The following is a 23,167-nucleotide window of genomic DNA, read 5'->3' on the forward strand; positions in this document are numbered from 1 at the left end:
CTCAGCCCACTGCAGGCCTAGGTGAACAGAACCCCAGGCTGGAAGCGGGCTGAGCAGGCTGGCGGCTTAAGATCAACATTTTAATTTAATTTTAAATGACGCTTCTTAAACATTTTGAAAACCTTGTTTACTTTACATACAACAATAGTTTAGTTATATAATATAGACTTATAGAGAGAGACCTTCTAAAAAACGTTAACATGTATTACCGGCACGCGAAACCTTAAATTAAAGTGAATAAATGAAGACTCGGCACACCACTTCTGAAAGGTTGCCTACCCCTGGTGTACCACATGAATAACTTTCGTAGCATGTAAGGCCAGAATGGATTATCTTGGATTTTACCCAGTTATTCAAGTATTGAGCCCAATAACTTGTGTTTGACTAACGCATGAACTCCTGAAAGGCATCCAGTCTTGATTTGAAGACATCAAGAGATGGAGAATTCACGACTTCCCTTTGACGTTTGTTCCAATGGTTAATTACCCTCATTGTTAAACATTTGTGCCTTATTTCTAGTTTGAATTTGTCAGGCTTCAGCTTCCAGCCATTGGTTCTTGTTATGACTTTCTCCACTAGATTAAAAAGCCTTTTAGTATACAGTATTTTCTCCCTGTTGAGGTACTTATAGTCCATAATCAAGTTACCTCTTATGTGAATAGTTCCCAGTCAGCTCTAAAGGACTACTCACATGAGTAAATTCAGATTATTTCAAATTAGTTAAGAAACTAGTGGTGTTTGTAATATTTCAGGTGACCAGATGCTTAATGCAATTAATATTAATAACAAGGGGGGAGGAATGCAAACCAAAATAGAGAAAGAACAAGTAAAAGAATATTTAGATAAGTTAGATGTATTCAAGTTGGCAGGGCCTGATGAAATTCCCCTAAGAGTACTTAATGAACTAGCTGAAGCAATCTTGAAATTGTTAGTGATTATCTTCAAGAACTCATGGAGGATGGGTAAGTTCCCAGAGGTCTGAAGAAGGGCAAACATAGTACCTGTCTTTAAGAATGGGAAAAAAGAGGATCCAGGCAGTTATAGACTAGTCAGCCTAACTTTGATACCTGGAAAGATACTGGAACAAATTATTAAACAATCAGTTTGTAAACACCTAGAGGATAATAGTTTAATAAGTAGTAGCCAACTTGGATTTGTCAAGATCCAATCATGCCAGACCAGCCTAATTTCCTTCTTTGTCAGGGTTCCTGGCCCGATGGATGGTGTTTGGGAACAGTAGATGTGATATATTTTGATTGTTAGTGAAGCTTTTGACACAGCCACACATGACATTCTCATAAGCAAGCTAGGAAGTTGTGGTCTAGATGAAATTACTATAAGGTGGGTGCAAAACTGGTTGAAAGACCGTGCTCAAAGTGTAGTTATCACTGGTTTGCTGTCAAACTGGGAGGAGGTATCTATGGGGGTCCTGCAGGGGTCTGTTCTGGATCCAGTATTGTTCAACATTTTCATTATTGATTTGAATAATGGAGTGAAGAGTTTGCTTATAAAATCTAGGAGGGGTTGCAAGCAGTTTGGAGGACAGGATTAGAATTCAAAATGACCTTGACAAATTAGAGAATTTGTCTGAAATCAACAAGATGAAATTCAGTAAAGATAAGTGCAAAGTAGTACACTTAAGAAGGAAAAATCAAATACACAACTACAAAATGGGGAATAACTGTCTAGGCAGTAATACTGGTAAAAGGATCTGGGAGTTATAATGGATTGCAAATTGAATGTGAGCAAACAATGTGGTGCAGTTACAAAAAAGGCTAATATAATTCTGTGACAGACTATACCCTTATATTCACCACTTTTACAAAACTATGATAAATCTTATACAAAGTATATCTTGCGAGGTATCATTTGAAAAATCATAATTCGCTGATCATGATTGTCCTGAGAAAATGTGTGGCAAAATTGAACGTTATAAGATTCTACTGTATGATGTTACCGATGCATATTTATCTGGGGAAATAGCCCAAATCAGTTCCTCAGAGACAAAAGGCAAATAGATGCCTCAGCCAGGTATCAACAAAATCAGTTGGGACAGTCACCTGGGTAAGTGGTCATTCTTTGGCAGGAAGAGGGGTGTGAACTCAAGAGGGGGACTGAAACTAAAAAGCAGAGGGACAACCACCCAAAAGCTCCCCTTTTTCTCTCTCCCTGCCCATCTCATTTTCTGCATGTGAGAAGACAAAAATAAACAGTCATTGGACTCTGGGGGAGGGACCCTGATCTGAAAGTCAGGAGACAGGAGTAGAGTATATGTGGAAGAATATGTGTAAACTTGGTTTGTTTTCCCTCCCTGGTTGATGACTCTGCTTCCTGCATAAATGCAAATTAAAACAAGCACACATTCCTCTCTTTGTTTAGGACAGACCTGACTTCTGCCTGGCCAGGTCAGTGGGGTTTGGAACGTGCGTTAATAACATCATACAGGGGAATCTTAACAATGTTGCCACACATATTTTAGCAGGACAATACTGATCAGCAAATTATGAGTTTTAAATGGTATCTTACAAGGTATACTTTCTACAAAGATTATTACAGTAGTGTATATACAGGGGTGTATTCCATCACAGTAATAAATCCATCTTCTGAAACAGTGACAATGAATTTTCTAGGTCTTTGGTAAATGTTTTGTCAAAACGATGTGCGATCTATTATCATAGGGAAAGGGAAAAGTGGAGGAGCGTGGAGGCAGAGGAAAGAGGAGAAAAGGTGGGGAAGAGAGAGAGAGAAATAGACTTCTTGAGAGAAATGAGTGGGAGAAGATATGGAACTGGAAAGGAATATAAGTGCAGGGAAAGGAAGAGGAAAATTAACTGTGGCGATGACATGCAATTGAATTAAAAGAGGAAAGGGAGAAACCAAGATTGAAGCATGGGTGGAGGAGACAAGTCCAAATCTGCTATTAGGAAGTCTGCACTTCTGTCTTCCTATTGCTCCAGCTACTGAAATAAAAATTTGAAATGTCTCCCTGGCTGGGATATATAAAGCATATTAGTCACTAAGAACGCATGGTAATCATTCAGAGGTTTAGTAAGATGAATTCCTATATTCCATGAGGATTTGATGGCAGAAATGGTGAGCCTTTGCTGCCACCCAGCTGCCTGCTCCTTCTAGTCAAAATGTGTTTTCACCTACTAAACTAAATCTCTTCCCTTCTTCCCTGTCAGATCATGGGTTTTTCTTAATTATCATGTCTTGAGGAGCTGGTAACACCTTACATCCAAGATGCTAGATACTAAAGTGATATGTCTATTAGAAATGTCATGGGTATATCACAGTAAATTTTTACTGAGGCAAATGCTTTAAGTGCTTCTAAAGATGCACAAAAATCTGAAAAATGATGCTGTTTTCTAAAATAGCCCAGTGTGTTACAGCCAGCTGCTCTCAGACGGAATAACATGAGATAATAGTATCATTATGTTGCCGGTTGGACAAGTCTGTATTTCTATCCCTGCTGGATTTTTGAGAAATTTTAGTGTGTGAGTTTTTACCTAGTCATAAGGCAGCCTGAATTCTGATGTGTGTAAATTAACGATTGTGTTTTGATCCATATGCATGGTTGGTTTTCAGCCCATGCGTTGCTTCTGCCATAATTGCCATCTAAAATATCTGATGCAGGTGAGAGCAAGTTTTACCAAATGTCTGACAGCAGTGGTCAAACTTAGTAGAATTCAACCCAGGACACTTTTCTTGTGTTTGATTATTTATCTTTTTTAATATGATGGAAACAGAAATATTATATCACAATAGTAGAAGCTACAGCTAATCCGAACTACAATTTACATACTAAAATGACCTATGACTATGGTGAACACTGCAGGGCTCTCTTCCAAAACGTGGGTAAAAATTTGGGAAAATATTCTGCTCTCTTGCAAATGACTCTGAGTTCCCTTTTAGCACTATATTGCTGGCCCAAGTAAAGCCTTGTACAAACTGTTGGGAAAACAACTGCCCTTAATACTTTCTGTCTATTCCCAGATTACTTACTAAGGAAACAGCCTGATTGTATTTGATCAGGCTGTACAGTCCTGAATCCTTAAAATCACACCATCCTTGCAAGGCATTTCCTGCTCTGCAGGGCTAATACCATTGAAAAACAGTGCGCACCTGTAAAAGGTATATCCTTCCTGCAGGATAGGTGGCATTTTTAAGGATCTAAGAGTTTTGTAATACTAAAAGAAGTTATAAATCAGGGCCTGAAGTCAAGTGAAGTGACTTTTTGTTTGGGAGTTGAGAATGAGTGGGTATCCAGTGATGGTGACATTCTGAATTTCTGTTCTGTTCTTTCAGGCTGAAATAGCCCAGCTCCAGGAGCAGTTAGCTCTCAAAGATGCAGAAATTGAACGTTTACAGAGTCAGCTCTCCAGGACCTTGGTACATAATGAAATTGCAGAAAGAGGTAAGAATGGATGGGGAAGAAATCAAAGCTGAAATGAAAACATTTGTCTTCAGTTCTGTGAAGCAGCAACTGATCAGCATTTAAAGCAATGTAAGGAGACGGGATGTGGGAGGAGATTGCTCTCCTGACAGGCCAAGTAAGAGAGAATTTGGTATCCACAGAGCACTAAAACTTCTAATGCAGAGAACTTTGTTCTAAATTGAAATATTCATAGATTCATAGATTCTAGGACTGGAAGGGACCTCGAGAGGTCATTGAGTCCAGTCCCCTGCCCGCATGGCAGGACCAAATACTGTCTAGACCATTTCATGTTTTTTGTAGCCATATATTTGTAAAATATTGATCTCAAAGTTAAATGAAAGGGTGTTTCTAGTTACCTTTTTTTAAATTACCAAACTGTTGTTTATCACTGTCACCGTGCCTCAGTGGATCACAGCTGAGAATACCAGATTCAGGACAAACTGCTGAGAAATAGAGCAGACTCACCCCCAAACTGGTGGTTATTCTATTATTAGAATTACCAAGACAGAAACAAAAGTTAAACTTCTGTCTCACCACACTGGTTAACATGAAGTCAAAAATGCATTTTCTTTAGGCATCCCAGCCCTTGTTTCTCCACTCATACACTAAACTGTATAACGAGTGGTTATTTAAAACCAATTTAATCAAACAAAGGGTTCTTCTAATCTCAAGAGATCAGCCATATACTCAGGTCAATATATAACTCACATTTTACCCAATAATCACGCTGTTGCCAATCCTTTAGTACCTATAATCTAAAGGTTTATTTAGAAGATTAAAGAAAAAGGAGAGAGTTAAAATGGTTAAGTATGATAGATCACCACTGGCCATCACGTACAGCCCCCAACTAAAACCTCTCCAGCACATTATCAATGATCTACAACCTATCTTGGAAAATGATTCCTCACTCTCACAGACCTTGGGAGGCAGGCCAGTCTTCACTTATAGACAACCCCCCAACCTGAAGCAAATACTCTCCAGCAATTACACACCACACCACAGAAACACCAATCCAGGAACCAATCCCTGAAGCAAACCTCGTTGCCTACTCTGTCCCCATATCTACTCTGGCAACACCATCAGAGGACCCAACCACATGAGCCATACCATCAAGGGCTCATTCACCTGCACGTCTACTACTGTTATATATGCCATCATGTGCCAGCAATGCCCCTCTGCCATGTACATTGGCCAAACCGGACAGTCCCTACGTAAAAGAATAAATGGACACAAATCGGACATCAGGAATGGTAACGTACAAAAGCCAGTAGGTGAATGCTTCAATCTCCCTGGACACTCTATAAGAGATTTAAAAGTCACTATTCTTGAACAAAAAAACTTCAGAAACAGACTTCAAAGAGAAACAGCAGAACTAAAATTCATTTGCAAATTTAACACCATTAATTTGGGCTTGAATAGGGACTGGGAGTGGCTGGCTCATTACAAAAAGCAGCTTTGCCTCTCCTGGAATTGACACCTCCTCATCTATTATTGGGGATGGACTACATCCACCCTGAATGAATTGGCCCTGTCAACACTGGTTCTCCACTTGTGAGGTAACTCCCTTCTCTTCGTGTGTCATTATATAATGCCTGCATCTGTAATTTTCACTCCATGCATCTGAAGAAGTGAGGTTTTTTACCCACGAAAGCTTATGCCCAAATAAATCTGTTAGTCTTTAAGGAACCACCGGACTCCTTGTTGTTAAAATGGTTAAGGAAATCAAATAAGTGCAATCATTGCAGAGTTCTTGTATCAGGTTTGAAGCAGTGATGTTACAAAATGCTGGCTTGTAAAGTCTCTGCTAACTTCCAAAAGATTGGAAGGTCCTCAATCCACTGATTAGAATGCTCCTTTTCATGTAAGACCATGGTCCAGAGATCAGAGCAGGAAAGAGGCAAAATAGAGATGCTTCCAGGGTAATCATAGCTGATAGATTGTGACTTTTCCATTGATACCTTACATGACATACTTTGTACAAGATTTGTTGCAATTGTCTAACAGAGGCAATATTCATGATATAAATGGTCATAGTCCAATCATACAGCGTCACAATCACTTCCCAGTAATAGCCATGTGCAGCCCCTATGTATTCAAACATTCAAAATCATAACTTGTTAGGACCGCATCATCCCCTAGTTGGACTGAATCTCCATCAGATTGCTTTGTGTACATCTGCACTATCAACAATGTGCAGAAGAACTGGTCCCGTTCCCTCACTCCCCTTCCATTTTCAGCCAACCTCGCCAACGTTCCCTGGAGTGTTGACCTCACCCAACTTCCATTGGATACCAGGGTGCAGAAGGAGATGATGCTATAGGCCCATGACTCCCTCCCTCACCACTGCTCCCCCTCCCAAAGAGAATTGTTGAGTGTCCTCTTCCAGAAGCGAAGGAGACAATCTAGCCCTTTACTGTTGTATCTTCCATAAGGGGTGACTGCCTATTCAGGCAGTGCTCTAACACCGTATTAGCAGTGTTTGGTGCTAGCCATCTGTAGAGCTTGTGCATGTTGAGTGTTACAAGGTTTGCATATGACACTAGAAAATACAGTTTCCCTAACACTGTTTTGAAACTTTAACAATTAATTTAAAAGGAATTTTTCCATTAGGTGAATAGTTTGAGATTTTCTACAGAATGTTCAAAGAATTTTTTTAAAATGAGTATGTATTACCAATAAGTCAATAGCTCCACATCTTTCAGTTTTCCAACTGTGGGTCCATTCCTCCTCCCACTGATATCAGTGCTTAAACTCTCTGATTCCAAGAGCTCGGAGCCAGTAGTAGGGCCTAAATTTGTGAGTGCCCTAATGAAGCTACTGAATTGGTATATATTTGAAAAGAATTATATGTAGTAATAGCAACATCTCCTCTAAAAGAAATTGCCAAATTTTCTGGGCAAACTTTTTGGTTTTCTTCTGAGACACACAAGGACAATAATGTCAAGATGTACTTATTATGCTTGAATGCATATTCTGACTAAGTTGCCATACAGTATCTAATTGTGCTTTTTCTACAAACTTTATTTGACTTTCACCATTTACCATCGTAGAGGAACTATATAGGAGAAGGCTAAAAGAAAAACGTAAGCCTTGAGATTCACTTTTGGCATTTTCTTAATGTTCGTTTTCACACAAATTATAGCTAAAATGCACTTCTGCAGCAATAATTTAATATCTGTTTACATTCAGCTGCTTTATCATAATGTACATGAGACAGATATTTCATTGTTTGCAGCAAGCAGACCGCTATTGGCCCTGCTTAAAGCCTGAGTCTGATTTATCACTTCAAACAAATATGAATGAAATCTCATAGGTTGCTAAATCAAATAGCTGGACTTTAAAAGGACACTGTCAAGGTTAATAGGCCCTTGTTTTGACCTTCATTTTTTTTTTATTTGCATGTAAAGCCAATGTGATAGTTGTTTTGTGCATGTTTCTTTTCATTTTTCTCTGTGATTTGTGGGAAATAGTTTTGTTTGAAAGCCTGCTTCTTCTTTTCACCATTGAGGTAAATAAGGGAAAACATTTTGGTAAGGAAATAGATTTTCAATCAGATTTGTTTGGGATTATTACAAACAGTGAAAATGAAGTTTATTTTGAAAGTGATTAAAATACCTTGACACGGTTCTTTTGAAAGTCTAATAGCAATAAATGACAATTAGTTCCAGGTTGATTTTTTTTTAAAGCTTTTTCTAAAAAAGCAGCTTTCTTTTTAAACCTGTCTGATTGCTTGCTCACTGCTTGCTGGTTTTTGTATTTGTTTTGATTTGATTGTGTTAGTGCATCTCACATGTTGACTAAATGCTGTTTTCTGCATGAGAAAGATGTTTTCAGTACCTTCATTTGAATGTTTGTTAATATATTAATCATAGCCAACTATTGCAAAATGTATGGAACTTGTAATAAATAAAATTAATAATTAAAGTATTTACAAACAATTTGAATGTGAAGCTTGAATTTTCAACCTTAAACTATTCGTTGTAAAAAGGTTTGCTAACAACGCCTTTTGCAACACTAATTTTTTCCCATTTCCTTATCCACTGTATTACTGTCTTTGAGAACTGGTAGCACAGTTCTTTGTGAACCAAATACGTCAATTTAAAAATGTCCAGGAGTGTGTTCCTTGCATGGAAGCTACGATAGATAAAATATTTTTAGGCTCTGCTTGGTCATCTACATTTGGTTCGTACAAATGGGGATGTGGGATAGTTTGTGGAAGTAGTACGTGGAGAACTGATGGCAGAGTTGTGCCTATGATTAGTTAAGAAATCCCATTGTAAAAGTTTTGTAAATTTACAGAAATACAGGTTTGTGAAGACACACAGTTTTTGCCTATGCACTTTCATAAAGAACCTACAAATCTTGCATTGTAAAGATTGTGATATGCGTGGTACAGCTCTGTATTTGCTGTTGGCATTTTTGCCACAGATTTTATTCAATTATTCAAATTTAGAAAGTTTTTAATAGATTCTGGAGTCCACGGAAACCTTTTTCTTGTGCAGTGAAGACTACAAGAAGACATTCAGAATTACAGCAGGATGTCAGGCTCTCTTTTTTTATTGTTTGTTGTTGTTGATCTTCAGGCTTCACAAATATTCTTTAACCACTGTTCATGTAAACTATAGATCATTCTCCCCAGCTGGAAGATAATTTCTTTTACAATTATTTCCATAAATATGACACAGAGGAGAAACAGGTGTCAAATCTTTTCCACTCAAATTTTTAGGAAAATAAAATGTTTAAAACAAAAGCCATTATATAGTATTCATTATACGTAGCACCTTTAATATGACAGCAATTGGCAAGCCTGAGCTATAGATTTCCAAAAAGTGTGATTGTCCCAGTTTAACTTTACTTATACTAGGTACTGGGCACTCAGATGGCCCAGTGATAGGCCCTGTATAAGAACCTAAGTAGAATAGAATGGAAATGAGATTAAATATAATAAACATTTTTCTCTTAACATTTTAAAACTATTTTAGATCAAGAAGTTCAACGACTGAAGATAGGAATGGAATCGTTGTTAGCTGCAAATGAAGAAAAGGTGAGGAAATGGTTAGGATTAACTTGCCCCTTTGCAGTAATAATGGAGGTGTGTCAAGAAGGTCTAATTTATTGCATCTCTGCAATGATCTAAAATGCTGCTTTCATAAAGCCAACATCACTGTGAGTTGCCTGGTGTCTCATGGGGTTATGGGACTTATGTGGCTAACCTTGAAAGTGTGATGCTGCCTTTCCCCACCAGCCCAGCTGCAGCATCTTTACAATGGGATTCTCATCCGGGAGCTCTTTTGCCTGGGGAACAGAGATCCAGGGTTACGGGCATCCCGCCTTCTCCGCCTTATAAGGTTCACTGACCTTTCAGCAACACTTTGTGGCCCTCCAGCCACTCTTACCTGGCTTTCCATTACAGAATCAGAATCAGGAGTGCCTTGACACTGTCCGTTTAGATTCTGCACCAGAGAGTGGGCTGAGAGTGACCTTTGAGTCTGAAACTGAACTCACGGGTGGAGAGAGCCAGAAGAGTCCAGAAAAAGCCAAGAGAAAAGTTAGAAGAAATAATTTGACATCTTTAAATAGAACAGTGTTCCTACCTTTTGATTCCGCCACTATATGCTAGTTCTTCTGAACTATCTTTGAGTGGGAGGTTTTAAGGCACAATCCTGCAAGATGCTGAGCAGCTTCAAATCCCATTTACTTATTGTCTAAGTTGTTTCTCACTCTTGCAAAAAATAAAGAAATAAAAATTAAAGTTTGGTGGTTTTAAATGGAGGTTTTTAAGAAAATTACGATTAGGGCACCGTAATAGCAAAAAGGCAGGCCAGAGTGTGCATTAGTAAGTTGTTAGTCCATGTCAATAGATGCGAGGTGTGGGCAAGTAGCCTCTTAATACACACCCTCATATGGAAGCAGGGTACACTGAAAGGGAATTAAGCACCTCATAAATGAACGTGACTCATAACAGGCTGAGCTGCTTAAATGGTCAAAAAGCCAAAATTTACATCCGGACAATAAAAGCCGTGACGTTATCTTTTAGCAGAGCTGTTACAAGGCTGTATAACATTTTGCATTGTAAGAGGAATATCAAATATCTTTGCTCACTTTCTAGTCTCAGGGACTGTATTCATAGGGACAGGAGACCCATTCCATTAGCACATATGGAGTGTTTAAGTAGCTAAGTAGTGGCCAGTATAGGGGTACATGGCTGCTGTCTGTAAAGCAGCCATCTTAAATAATGTGGCTGCATGTGCCATTTAGGACAGCAAGTAAAGTAGTCAGATGCTTAAGGTTTTTGGAAGTTGCTCTGTTTAGGTTTAAGATGCATGCATACTTTTTTGGAGTGAATATTCCAGTGTCTGCTTTTCATTACAGAGAGACCCTACTGTCTCCATAGTTATGGTAAAAGCTGGATGTCTATTATAAGCCCAATTCTTTTTTTGTAGACTTCCTAGGGCATGTAACATCAGCACCTTCTCTTCTCTTACCTGGCAAACTCCTACTTTCCATGTCTACAAATTTACTGTTTTGCCTTGTGTTGTGGGTGGGAGAGAGAAATGAATGTTGTTGCCAGTCTGGACTGCTATGAGAACCCTGTGCAAATTCCAACAGAGAGCAATGAAGTCCATCCTAACATAGAGACTAGAGGGCATTTCCTCCAAATTTTTTGAAATTGTTTTGCTTGTCAATAAACCTTGGTCTCACATTAGGGAATGTACTAGTTGGTGGCATGTACATTTTTGTTCTCTGCTGCATTGAATCAGACTTCCTCAGTTGCCTTGCTCTCTTGTCACCGGTCTATGAAGAGGAATTAAGCCCTACTACTAGCGTTTGTGGAAATTTTCCTTTAACTCTAATGACAGAGGCCTGTGCATTTCATGGTGGAAATTCATGACTTTTATCTTAAGTTTTGGAGGGAAGGCAAGGAAGGGGTGGCTTAGGCAGAAGCTGTGGAGTCTACGTACCTAGACAGCTGAGAATCTTTACACTATTTGTCAGTTTAAATTCTTGGTGTCTTTAAAGTCAGTGGTGTCTTTCATCATTCACTGTCCAAGCCCCAAATACATCTGACACCTTGAGGGGACACCTAAAGGGATAGGCCAAGTGGTCAGCTCTTTATTCTGCTATGCTGTTTTTTCCTCTCCTCTGCTCTTCCACTCTAATGGCTGCAACGTCAGGAGGAAGAAAAGGGGATGTTGAGACAGATACTCAGCCCCACTCAATTGGCTTTGTGCTATTCTAGCAGCACAAATGGGACTAATAACTAAGGATAGTTTATTTCAAAAGAAGTTGGCACCCACAGTTGAAGCCAGATTGTCCAATTGAGCTCAGTGCTCCCACTCAGGCATCTCATTGAAGTGGCCAGGTTTTCAAAAGATTTTTAGGGAGAGCTGTTGCGGGCTGAGCCATTTTTGAAAATCTGGCCTTAAGTGGGCGAACTGGGGATTCTCAGTAAGGGGAAATCCTCAGACAAAATATAGTTTCATATCTGACTCTATACCATCCCATTCTGGCCCACCGAGTGGGAACATGTTGAATGTAGGAAGAGTATGTGGCCAGGTCACACTGTACTTTAGTGATCCACATCAATCAAGCCAGTGCAACTTAACACCGCCGTAGGGCTGCTTTAAGTTATGACCTTCGGGACGGGGGGAGATGAGCTGGTGAACAAGGTAAGTCAAGGTCTGCTCCTGAACAGCTGAGGATTCAGTTCAATCAAACCAAATTTCTTTATTGCTGTGCCTCTGTAAATAACTGATTTGGTATCAAATTAATCTGGGGGTATTAAATATAATAGTAAATTCATACATTTCACCAAATAGTATGTACAATGCCAGCTAAAAGTTGAGGAATTAATGTTCTATCCAAGGCACATGGGATTCTGGACACAATTCCTATTGAGAATAGGCACAAATCCCCAGGCGTCACAGTGAATGTATAGCTATTAATAATATGTATAACTTCTTATATCTACAAATGTAATGGTATTAAGTTTGGTACTTTGAATATGAGTTCCCTTTAATGTTTTTTTGCAGGACCGTCGAATAGAGGAGTTAACAGTGCTGCTAAGCCAGTACAGAAGGGTGAAGGAGATAATGTTAGCAGCTCATGGTAAAATAAGTGTTGTGGATAATGTCTGATGTGTGGTCTTCCTGAATATTGTATGTTCTGTAATGAATATTCCTTAATAAGGCATAAAAAGAAGGCCACACAATAAGGCATAAAAAATAATCTGTTTAAGGCAAATTACAATTTTCATCTGTCCCATTCTAGACATTTAATTTTGGTTAACATGCTATACTACACATCATAAAACTAGGGTCAAAACTGATTAGGAGATTTAGCCACACCACTCCCATTCATATAGACTTGTATGGCTGAATCCCTTAGTCAGTTTTAAAAGTCTTAACCTAAAAGTTTGTTTTACATCATTCAATAGCAGGTTGGAATGTAATTCTGAAATTCTGTGTTGCTCTAAATGGTGTCATTAAGATTCCTTTATACGAGAGAGCTTCTCAGTCAATCAGATTTATTGTTTGTTTTTATACTAGCACTTAGGAATCCCAGTAAGAATTAGGACCCCATTTTGTACAGAGTACAAAAAAACCTCTGCCCGAGTAAAGCTCAGAATCTAAAGACAAGACCAGCAGTGGTTATAACAAAAGTGAGAAGAAGAGGGCTCAAAAGCAATAAGCGCTTGTGTTAACATAGGTTTGCAATGTGCATGACTAGATGCTTTAATTCTTTTATTATACTCTTCTTTAATTAATAATAAGACACAAATTTCAGTAGTGCAATATGGCTCCAGGAGACCTTAATCGGATGATGATAAGTCACACTATACTTTTAATACTATTCAGACTTCTTTCATATCAATTTAACTCCAAGTGCAGCAACAATGATCATCTGTCAAACAGCAAGCTAGAATTATGGGTGCAATGTTTCTGTACAGGTCATTGTTTTCCTTGATGTAAGAAGTGTTTTTACAGTAGGTTCATTACAAATAACTTTATTTTTGGATGCAGCTGATCAGTGTTAAGAGAACCTTTTTTTTTTCTTTGCATATGATAATTTCTTAAATGAGTATAGTAAATTCTTCCAAAACAAATATTCACAGCTGACTACTTGGGCAAATGCTGATATGAGAAAAAACTACAGCCTTATCAATGTATTACAAAACACTACTTAATTAATTAGGATGTACTTGGGGATCATCCTTGTCCATTGCATCACTTACGTTGAGAATGGGATAGGTGTTTTAGGGTAGTCTCACTTTTAGATTACCTCTATTATCATAGTTCCACTGACGTCAATAAAGCTATGATAATTTACAACAGTTAAGGATGTGCCCATAGGAAGCCATACTTTGTGGCTACACCAAATAACCTTCCACTTCACATCACAAGGGCTCAGTCAACAACAGCAGGTTTGCTGGCTGTCTTCTGAACCTAACAAGGTAATAATGCACACTAGTCCAAATAAACCAGGAAATAGTCTATCCTTGTGGCAGCAGCAAGGCTTAATATAGCTGGCAATAGTTTTCCATAGGTGATTATGATCAAACCACCTCAGTCCGGTAAATGAGGGATAATTGAAATTTTAGTAAACAGATTTATCCACCATGAAATACTAGCCCATCTGATTAGACAAGCCTAGGAAATATCATCCATCCTGTCTGCATTTAGAATAGCAGAGCCATGAAGGTAAGACCAAGCATAAGCAAAGCAATTTCTCTTTTTAAAAAAATGCAACACAAAATGCACATTTTAAGGACCTGATCCAAAGCCCATTGAAATTAATGGGAATCTTCAGTTGACTCCATAAGCTGTGGGTCAGACCCTAAGTTAGTACCATTACCACCATTTGAAATTTTACTAAACACCAAGCTTGGCGTTTTCACTGCATTAGGCAGGGGCGCTGGAACAGTTTTTATAGTGCAGGTGCTGACAGCCATTGTACCAAACTGTAAACCCTGTATATGATGGAAACCATTTCAAGCAAGGGGATGTGGCAGCACCCCTAGTTCCAGCATCTATGGTGTTAGGTTGGGTTTGGAAGGTCTCATATGATCCGAAATATGGTCGCCAATGAGTTTGCCTATACTATTATTCCTTTACTTCTTGTTAACACTACATTGTGACATCTGAAGAGCAGGTCAGTAAGCATAGCAGCCAGAGTAGTCTTCTTTTTCAGCAGATGTGAAAGACAAAAGAAAAGCTTTCTGACCTGTCATGCATTTTCATTAGCTGAATAGGGTCTGCTGCTGTTAGGCAGAATTTTGTTTTACGTAATTACAACACTTTCCAGAGACATAATGAAACTCTTATGAGTCCTTTTGCAGTGATCCAATTTTCTATAATTAAATACAAAACATTTGGAGAAAGTCTTTAAAATCGTTAAGTATAGAATAATGTGAATAATAAATTGACCAGATATCCTTGTTTTCTCCAGAATTCAGAATTGTGTCTTAAGTGAACACAAGTTTTCATAGCTCCTATTTATTTTCAAAAAAGGCTGGTACATTATAATGTACTGCATTTGGTTGTTTGCTCCAGAGAAACCTTTATTATCTGAAGAAGTACCACCAAAGAACTGAAAAGATATTTCAGAGGAAGATCCTAAGATTGGAGCTGTCCTAGGGGTTTGTGTTGGTGTTTAGAGTTGGTTTTAGTTGTGTTGGGGGGCATTTGGTGGTGGCTGAGTTTTTTCTGAGAAAAATCTGGGCTGTTTATATGGGGAAGAGCTTCAAAGCATATTCAGAGACAGATCTTGCAAAATACATTAGTAGCTCATGTTAAGGCAAAAGAAAAAACATTACAAACAGTTACACATAGCTGTGTAACTTCTATTTTATCCTCCAAGTATGCCTCACATCCACTAATAAGTATAAATCCTTTTCTTTGAACAGCATAGTTGAAGACAGTTTCTTTTATATCTGTTAGTGATCATAGGTTGTATAGTAAAAGATAGTGAAATGAAGATACAGTTCATATCAGCTGGGTACAATTCACATCACTTAACATTATCCTCAGACTCGCATGTTTATGGCAGAGAAACCTAAAAATGTACTACATGTCTTGCTGTAAATTACTGATTGTACATCTGAGATTATACTGTTATCAACAATAACAATTCCTTTTGAGTACTTCACTTTTTTCCTAGAATGGCCTTGAGAGAACCGCTTTCATGGTGGGAAATTTTAAAGTACTGCACATTCTGTTTCAATATTATTCCATTTATCAGTCTTTGTAAAGGCACACACATGCACAAGATCTGTTCAGACACTCTTTGAACAAGTTCCAAGTTAAGAGTTGGCTGTAATTTGATCCTTTCTATATTTCTGCAGCAATTTTATTGAAAATTTATTGAAATTAGCTGTTATAACAGGTTAAATCTCAAAGGAAACCTTGCTCTACTCAAAGGCCTAGAAGAGAACATAATTCAGAAAGAAAAGTGTCTCTTTTTCCACTTCAGTCTCTGTTTCACATTTACCTTCCAATTGCATACATCTACCCTGCAGGCTTCTGTGTCAGAGTTAAAGACTGCTTTGACATGTGACATGGATTTATTTCATTGTGAATTAGCTTAAGTACTCTGTCACTAAAGTCAAATGAAAGCTGGAAATGTTAGTTCTGTGCAGCATCTTCAGATTAGGGTGGAGGAACTGTCCCTGGGGGATCAGTGATCCGACAACTGCTGTGGTTAAAAAAAAAAAAAAAAATACTCTGTAGATTGATGAGCTGAAAAATAGAGAATTTAATGAGAGGTGTTCTGTTGATGTGAATCATTATTGATCGTCATTACTGATATTCTGCGTCAGGATAAAATGACACTGGATTGTGAGTACCAGAATTTCAGGGTACATTTCTGTATTTAAATAAATTAATTTAAATTTAAAAAAATAACTATTCTCTTTGGAAAATCATGGGAGACGGGAGAGATTCCAGAAGACTGGAAAAGGGCAAATATAGTGCCCATCTATAAAAAGGGAAATAAAAACAACCCAGGAAACTACAGACCAGTTAGTTTAACTTCTGTGCCAGGGAAGATAATGGAGCAAGTAATTAAGGAAATCATCTGCAAACACTTGGAAGGTGGTAAGGTGATGAGGAATAGCCAGCATGGATTTGTAAAGAACAAATCATGTCAAACCAATCTGATAGCTTTCTTTGGTAGGACAATGAATCTTGTGGATAAGGGAGAAGCGGTGGATGTGGTATACTTAGACTTTAGAAAGGCATTTGATACGGTCTCGCATGATGTTCTTATCAATAAACTAGGCAAATACAACTTAGATGGGGCTACTGTAAGGTGGGTGTTATGACTGGCTAGATAACCGTACTCAGAGAGTAGTCATTAATGGTTCCCAATCCTGCTGGAAAGGTATAACAAGTGGAGTTCCGCAGGGGTCTGTTTTGGGACCGACTCTGATCAATATCTTCATCAACGACTTAGATATTGGTATAGAAAGTATGCTTATTAAGTTTGCAGATGATACCATACTGGGAGGGATTGCAACTGCTTTGGAGGATAGGGTCATAATTCAAAATGATCTGGACAAATTGGAGAAATAGTCTGAGGTAAACAGGATGAAGTTTAATAAAGACAAATGCACAGTGCTCCACTTAGGAAGGAACAATCAGTTTCACACATACAGAATGGGAAGAGACTGTCTAGGAAGGAGTACGGCAGAAAGGTATCTAGGGGTGGTAGTGGACCACAAGCTAAATATGAGTCAACAGTGTGATGCTGTTGCAAAAAAAGCAAAGGTGATTCTGGGATGTATTAACAGGTGTGTTGTGAGCAAGACACGAGAAGTCATTCTTCCGCTCTACTCTGTGCTGGTTAGGCTTCAACTGGAATATTGTGTCCAGTTCTGGGCACCACATTTCAAGAAAGATGTGGAGAAATTGGAGAGGGTACAGAGAAGAGCAACAAGAATGATTAAAGGTCTAGAGAACATGACCTATGAAGGAAGGCTGAAAGAATTGGGTTTGTTTTGCTTGGAAAAGAGAAGACTGAGAGGGGACATGATAGCAGTTTTCAGGTATCTAAAAGAGTGTCATAAGGAGGAGTGAGAAAACTTGTTCATCTTAGCCTCTAAGGATAGAACAAGAAGCAATGGGTTTAAACTGCAGCAAGGGAGGTCTAGGTTGGACATTAGGAAAAAGTTCCTAACTGTCAGGGTGGTTAAACACTGGAATAAACTGCATAGGGAGGTTGTGGAATCTCCATCTCTGGAGATATTTAAGAGTAGGTTAGATAAATGTCTATCGGGGATGGTGTGGACAGTATTTGGTCCTGCCATGAGGGCAGGGGACTGGACTTGATGACCCCTCGAGGTCTCTTCCAGCCCTAGAATCTATGACTCTATGAATAAATGCCAGCCTATAACTTCACTTTGGAATGAAGCATGAGAAACTGGATTGTGATAGAGAATGCTTATTCTAACGCATGTGCCTTTTAGTAAGAGAAATGTAGCATGTGCAGTGACAAAAAAAATAATATTCAGTTTGTTTTATTTACATATAGATATAGTGCTCCATTTTAAAATCTCACTTAAAAATACTGTATAGGACAGTTGCTTTTTTAAGCAGAAAGAATATATAGGAACCATCAAATGTTCATTTAGCCAGTTAGTCTATTAAAGTACTTCTATTCTTTAACTCTTCCAGGCTCTTCAGAGAGAATTCTGTCTGGTAGCAGTGAAGAGGAATTTGAGGCAAGTTTGAAGAAGTGGAATCTCATGAATAAGCCCCAAGCAGAATTACTCAAACCCGAGGTATTTAACAAATATATTGTTTAGGAGTAAATTCTTCTTTTAGCTCCACCATATCAGAGATGGTCTACACGATTGATCTCACTATGGTTGCAAGAGAATAACTCAGGGCAGAATTTGGCTCTAGGTGAATTTATTTGTACATATGTGTGTGTTTGGTGGGTTAGTTTTGAGATTCAAACACACATGGACTAAAATCACAAACTGGGACTCATATTTTACACAGGTACTTCCAGGAGAATTGTCACCAATTATGGAGTCTTTACTGCCACAAAAAACTCTGGAAATCAGGTAAGACCCTAGTTTTGTAAATTTTCCCAGGTCTAAATAACGTATTCAGATATTTACATTTAATCTTGCCTATTCGTACAAAGCTAACAATATGTGGTCAGATGAGGATGCACTGCTTGTTGTATATGCTTATAGTGCTGACTTAGCAATGTAATTGATTAAAATGTGTACTTAGCACATAACACTTATAACAAGCTATATTATTCTGATTAACAGTGGAAGCAGTCCAGTTCCTTCAAATAACTTTATTTCTCCACATGAGGAATCTTTGGAAACTAAAAGTAGGTAAGAACAATATTACTTGCGACACTTATCACCAAGATTAACTGAAATCTACAGAACACTTAGTTCATCAGTAATCTACAGGTGACTTTGCCAGTTTTTGCAGTTTTGGTGGTTTTAAAGATTTCTATCAATTGCAGATTATTCCCAGAGTGGTATCACACCATTTCTGTATCATCTTGAGAATGTATATGATTCCACAGACATTATTTTGCATTAATTGTTGTTGTTGTTTTAATTTTCCAATATCATTATTTTATACTTTCTAGGGTTCCACAGAAAAAAATGTCAAGTAGTCTAGAGGACTTGCAGAGTGAATCCCTGGAAAAGGTTGGTTCCTAAGTATTTACAACTTTTAGCATTTAATTTGAAATCTGAAGACATTAATGCCAATTTATATAATATATATCCTGTCTGTTTACATATGCTAAACATAATCAACAACAATACTGTATGTAAAAAAGGCTTATGATACTGTAGTTCAAACCCTCTCTCTCCCACCCCCATGTCTGAGCTTAGTATGAACCAAGTATTTGCCTTGTCCACACAAACACATCCTAATATTCAGCTTCTCAGCTAAACAAGGGAAAATGCATTGACGTGAAGTATCTCCAGTGTATAAATGGTAATAGGAATTAATATCCTTTTGAATTGCACATCTCAATATGCCTTTAAGTTTCAGGACACATGATCACAAGAGTTGTGCAGTGGGCTACTCTACAAATAAACAATATACTTTTTTTTTCATATTTTTCTTTTTAAAGGTAGATGTTTTTATTCAGAGTCGGACCTTTTCAGGCCTCACCATTAACAGAATTCATAAAATAGCTCGATTTTTTTGTAGTATATTCTTCAGATTCAGCATCTGACACCGTGAGCATATTGATTCTTCTTTCCTATTAAATGTACAGCAGGAAGCTTTTAGCAGGTCCTGATTGACAACCATTAGCCAATTCTGTTTTATGATATTATACAATATTATTCACTGTGTAATTTCACCTTATCAGAAAATTGTAATGCTTTTGCTCAGGCTAAAATGGATTTAATCATGAACACAATTAACATACACTTGTTTTATGTATTTTAAAATAACTTTAAGTCCTATGAGTTGCAAGGACTTTAATGGTAACAAACCTTTTAAACTATTAATTAGATCACAATTTAAAAACAAATTGCTAAATATTGCGGCTGTGGTATTATTTCTGCCCAGGATTGTGGTTTGATTCTTTGCTTGTAAATATATTTGTTACTTCCCAAGCTAGACTTCTGATACAAGTGGCATTATTGAAGCTGGTGTTGCTGTTACATTATTTAAACAGGGGGAGCAGTGTTGTTAATGTCAAGGCTAAATGCATTTCAGGTTGTCTTATTTTTCACTATTTCAACACGATCAAATGGATCATATTTCTACTCGCTTAAATTTAGGTTTTCTCCCACTGCCACTTTAATTTTGCCTGAGTTTTGTTGCTTTTTTTTGTATGACACACTTAATAGGTTTGTGTAATAGTACTTATCCATGCACATTGATACATCATTTTAAAATGGAATTAATATAACCATATCCAGTAAAAATATGGTTAATTTCTTCTAGATTTTCCTAAAACCTTTTCTGTGATCTTTTGATTTGTTAATATAACTGTAACCTAACAAAACTTGTTTTAAATTTATTTTGCACTCATTTTATTGTAGTAATACATATGGTAAATGAATCAAGGACTAATGTTTTTAGTTCCTTGTAGAATTTAAAGGTCTGTTTTCTCCTTGATGTGCTCATGAATATGCTATTAATTTTAAAAGGCTATACAGGATGCCTATGCAAAGGTAGGTGTGCAGGTATTCTAATTTGGGCTCTGAGCTACTCAGATCTGACAACCTAAGCACTGTAGGGCTTGGTCAGTATTTGGAGGAGAAACCAACAAGATGACACAGAAAATAGCATTAGTGAGTTTAGGCCCGAGATCAACAAAGCATGGAAACATATGCTTAAATTTAAGCATATGACTAGTTCAGAGGAAATCAGTGGGACCTATGTGTTTAAGTGCTATGCTGAATATAGATGGGATTCTTCATGTGTTTAAAATTAAGTACATGTTACTTGCTTTGCTGAGTCAAGGCTTTAATAGTTGGTACTCTACCATTGAGGCTGTAATAGACCAATGTAGAGATACTGTATTGCTGAAGGTATAATATTTTACATGGGGTCTAAGACTTAGGTCCTTTTTACTTGCAACAATTAAAGATCCCAAAACATTTCTTTTTTAAAGTAGAAGTTAGCCTTGTTGACCCTGCCAAAGTACTGTTTGCATAATTACGTTCCTACCTAAATTCTTCAAACAGCTTCAATTAAATAAGATATTCTTCATTTCCTATCCTAGATCATTATATAATATTATATTGTTGTGGTCTGTTAAACAGCTGACATATCTAACACCAGAGGAAGCAATAAATAAGTGTTGGATGAAGTAATTCTTAATCTTTAGGTCGAATCCTGCTCCTGTGGAAGTTGAAAGCAAAAAATCCCATTGATGGCAACAGAATCTAGATGGAGGTCATTTTGGTAAAGTGGTTGGGGAAAGACAGATGAGCTATTCATTATTGAATGAGGAGAGAATAGACCTCTTAATATCTTCAAATAGAATCGCTGTCTAGAAATCAAACTAAAACTGTTCTTTTGTGTTGTATGTATGTTTATACTAACATTTGTCTGTTACTTTTTTCCAACAAATTTTGAAATTACCCTCCCTGCAACTCCGTAGCATGTAGACGGGAAACCAGTAGAACCTGTTGTAGAACAAGAGGTATATTGACTGTATCTTAACTCCTTTAACATTTGCCTTCTGTGATTGTGCATTGATGGAGTGGCTACTTCTTCACTTCTCATTCAGTGTCTCTTAAATTGTTTTTGTATTGTTAAAGTACCGACATTTTAAAAATGTGTGGGTAGGACTTGGGAGGAAAAACTCTACAGTCTAATAAGGAAAATAAAATCAGTTCTTTAATTACTCTTTAGTCCATCAGAAAAGGCATAACGAGATCTAGTGGTTTAAAGCTGAAGCTAGACAAATTCAGAAAAGAATTACAGTGCAGTTTTATAACACCTAGGGTAATTTATCATTGGAACAATTTACCTAGACATGTGATGGATTCTCCATTGCTTGCTGTCTTTAAGTCAAGAATGGATGTCTGTCTAAAAGAGCTGCTATAGCCAGCTTGAACAGGAGTTTTCATTTTGATCCAGAAATTGTTGATGAGGTTATTTGTCCTATGTTATGATGGAGGTCAGATTGTCATCATCTAATGTTCTATTCTAGACAAACCAGATCCAACTCTTGTTGAAATCTATGGTAAAAATTGCATTGATTTCAATGTGACTTGAATAAGACCCTCTGAGTAAAAAATATGACACACAGCAATAGTTTGGATCCTCACTTTTATCCTTTTATCCTCACTAGTTTGAGGGATGGGGAAGGATTTAAAAAAAAAAACTTAGCAGCAAAACATGAAAATAATACTTATGTACAAAGTTACATAAAATTATTGCATAAGAAATATAATAGCTGTGTAAAGTAAATTACACATTACTCTTGGGGTACAATTGTACATTTCCCATGTATATTTTAGAAGCCATGGTTTCTATTGTATTTCTCCTGGAGCATGCATAGTAAACGTAGGGCTAGTACATGAGGTTACATGATATATTTCTGTGGGCTAAATATGTTTTGCATTCTTTATCCTCATGCATTCCATTCCTTTCATGTGCTCTCAGATAATGCCAAAATAAACATTTAGCAATAAGGCCCTGATCCAAAGAACACCCACAGCTCCCATTGTCTTCAGTAAAAGTCAAAGGGTGCTCAGCACTTCTCCAGTGAGGACTTGGTATTTCTAAATTTCTCCCACTTCTGGAATGTGCACCAAGTCCTAAATGATGGCCTCTCATTCTTTCATTTGGAAGAAACCCTGAACAAATAGGGATACCAATATTCTACTGAGAAATAACACTTTTATCTGGACAACTTTTCAAAGCTGGGAACAGCAAGTACACCTGTGAAACCCACACTTCAGCTTAAAAATAGTCTCACTAGACTCTTAACAGTGAGATATGTATGCGCAAATACAGGTTTTTGCAGGCACATATGCAGTTTTTTTAATGCATCCATCATGCCTATTTAGAGAACTTGGCCCACCAGAATAGGTGACCTTACCAAGGTTTACTGTAACAAAATTCAGTGTTTTCCTATACTTAGCTTAGCCTATACAACAGAAAGGTGAATGGTTGCTTTGTACCGCTCACTTTCAGTACAATATATTGAATGTTGATGTTTTGAGGGCTTCATGCTGTGAACACTTACTACCAGGCACAGGCCCTACCGCAGTGA

At 37.6% G+C, this 23,167-nt stretch overlaps 1 protein-coding gene across 1 annotated transcript in view; it reads left to right on the plus strand.

Moving 5' to 3' along the window:
* PPFIBP2 (PPFIA binding protein 2) overlaps nt 1–23,167 on the plus strand; it is a gene marked incomplete in the record, with an annotated part of 211,032 nt that overhangs the window by 151,492 nt on the left and 36,373 nt on the right. Inside the window, 9 exon segments of the mRNA XM_034769948.1 lie at nt 4,309–4,417; nt 7,489–7,521; nt 9,421–9,482; nt 12,472–12,547; nt 18,112–18,218; nt 18,442–18,506; nt 18,723–18,791; nt 19,058–19,118; nt 21,545–21,586. Coding sequence (XP_034625839.1) covers nt 4,309–4,417; nt 7,489–7,521; nt 9,421–9,482; nt 12,472–12,547; nt 18,112–18,218; nt 18,442–18,506; nt 18,723–18,791; nt 19,058–19,118; nt 21,545–21,586 — 624 coding nt within the window.

The sequence above is a fragment of the Trachemys scripta genome, chromosome 4, assembly GCF_013100865.1.
Source record: "Trachemys scripta elegans isolate TJP31775 chromosome 4, CAS_Tse_1.0, whole genome shotgun sequence".
Lineage (NCBI taxonomy): Eukaryota > Metazoa > Chordata > Testudines > Emydidae > Trachemys > Trachemys scripta.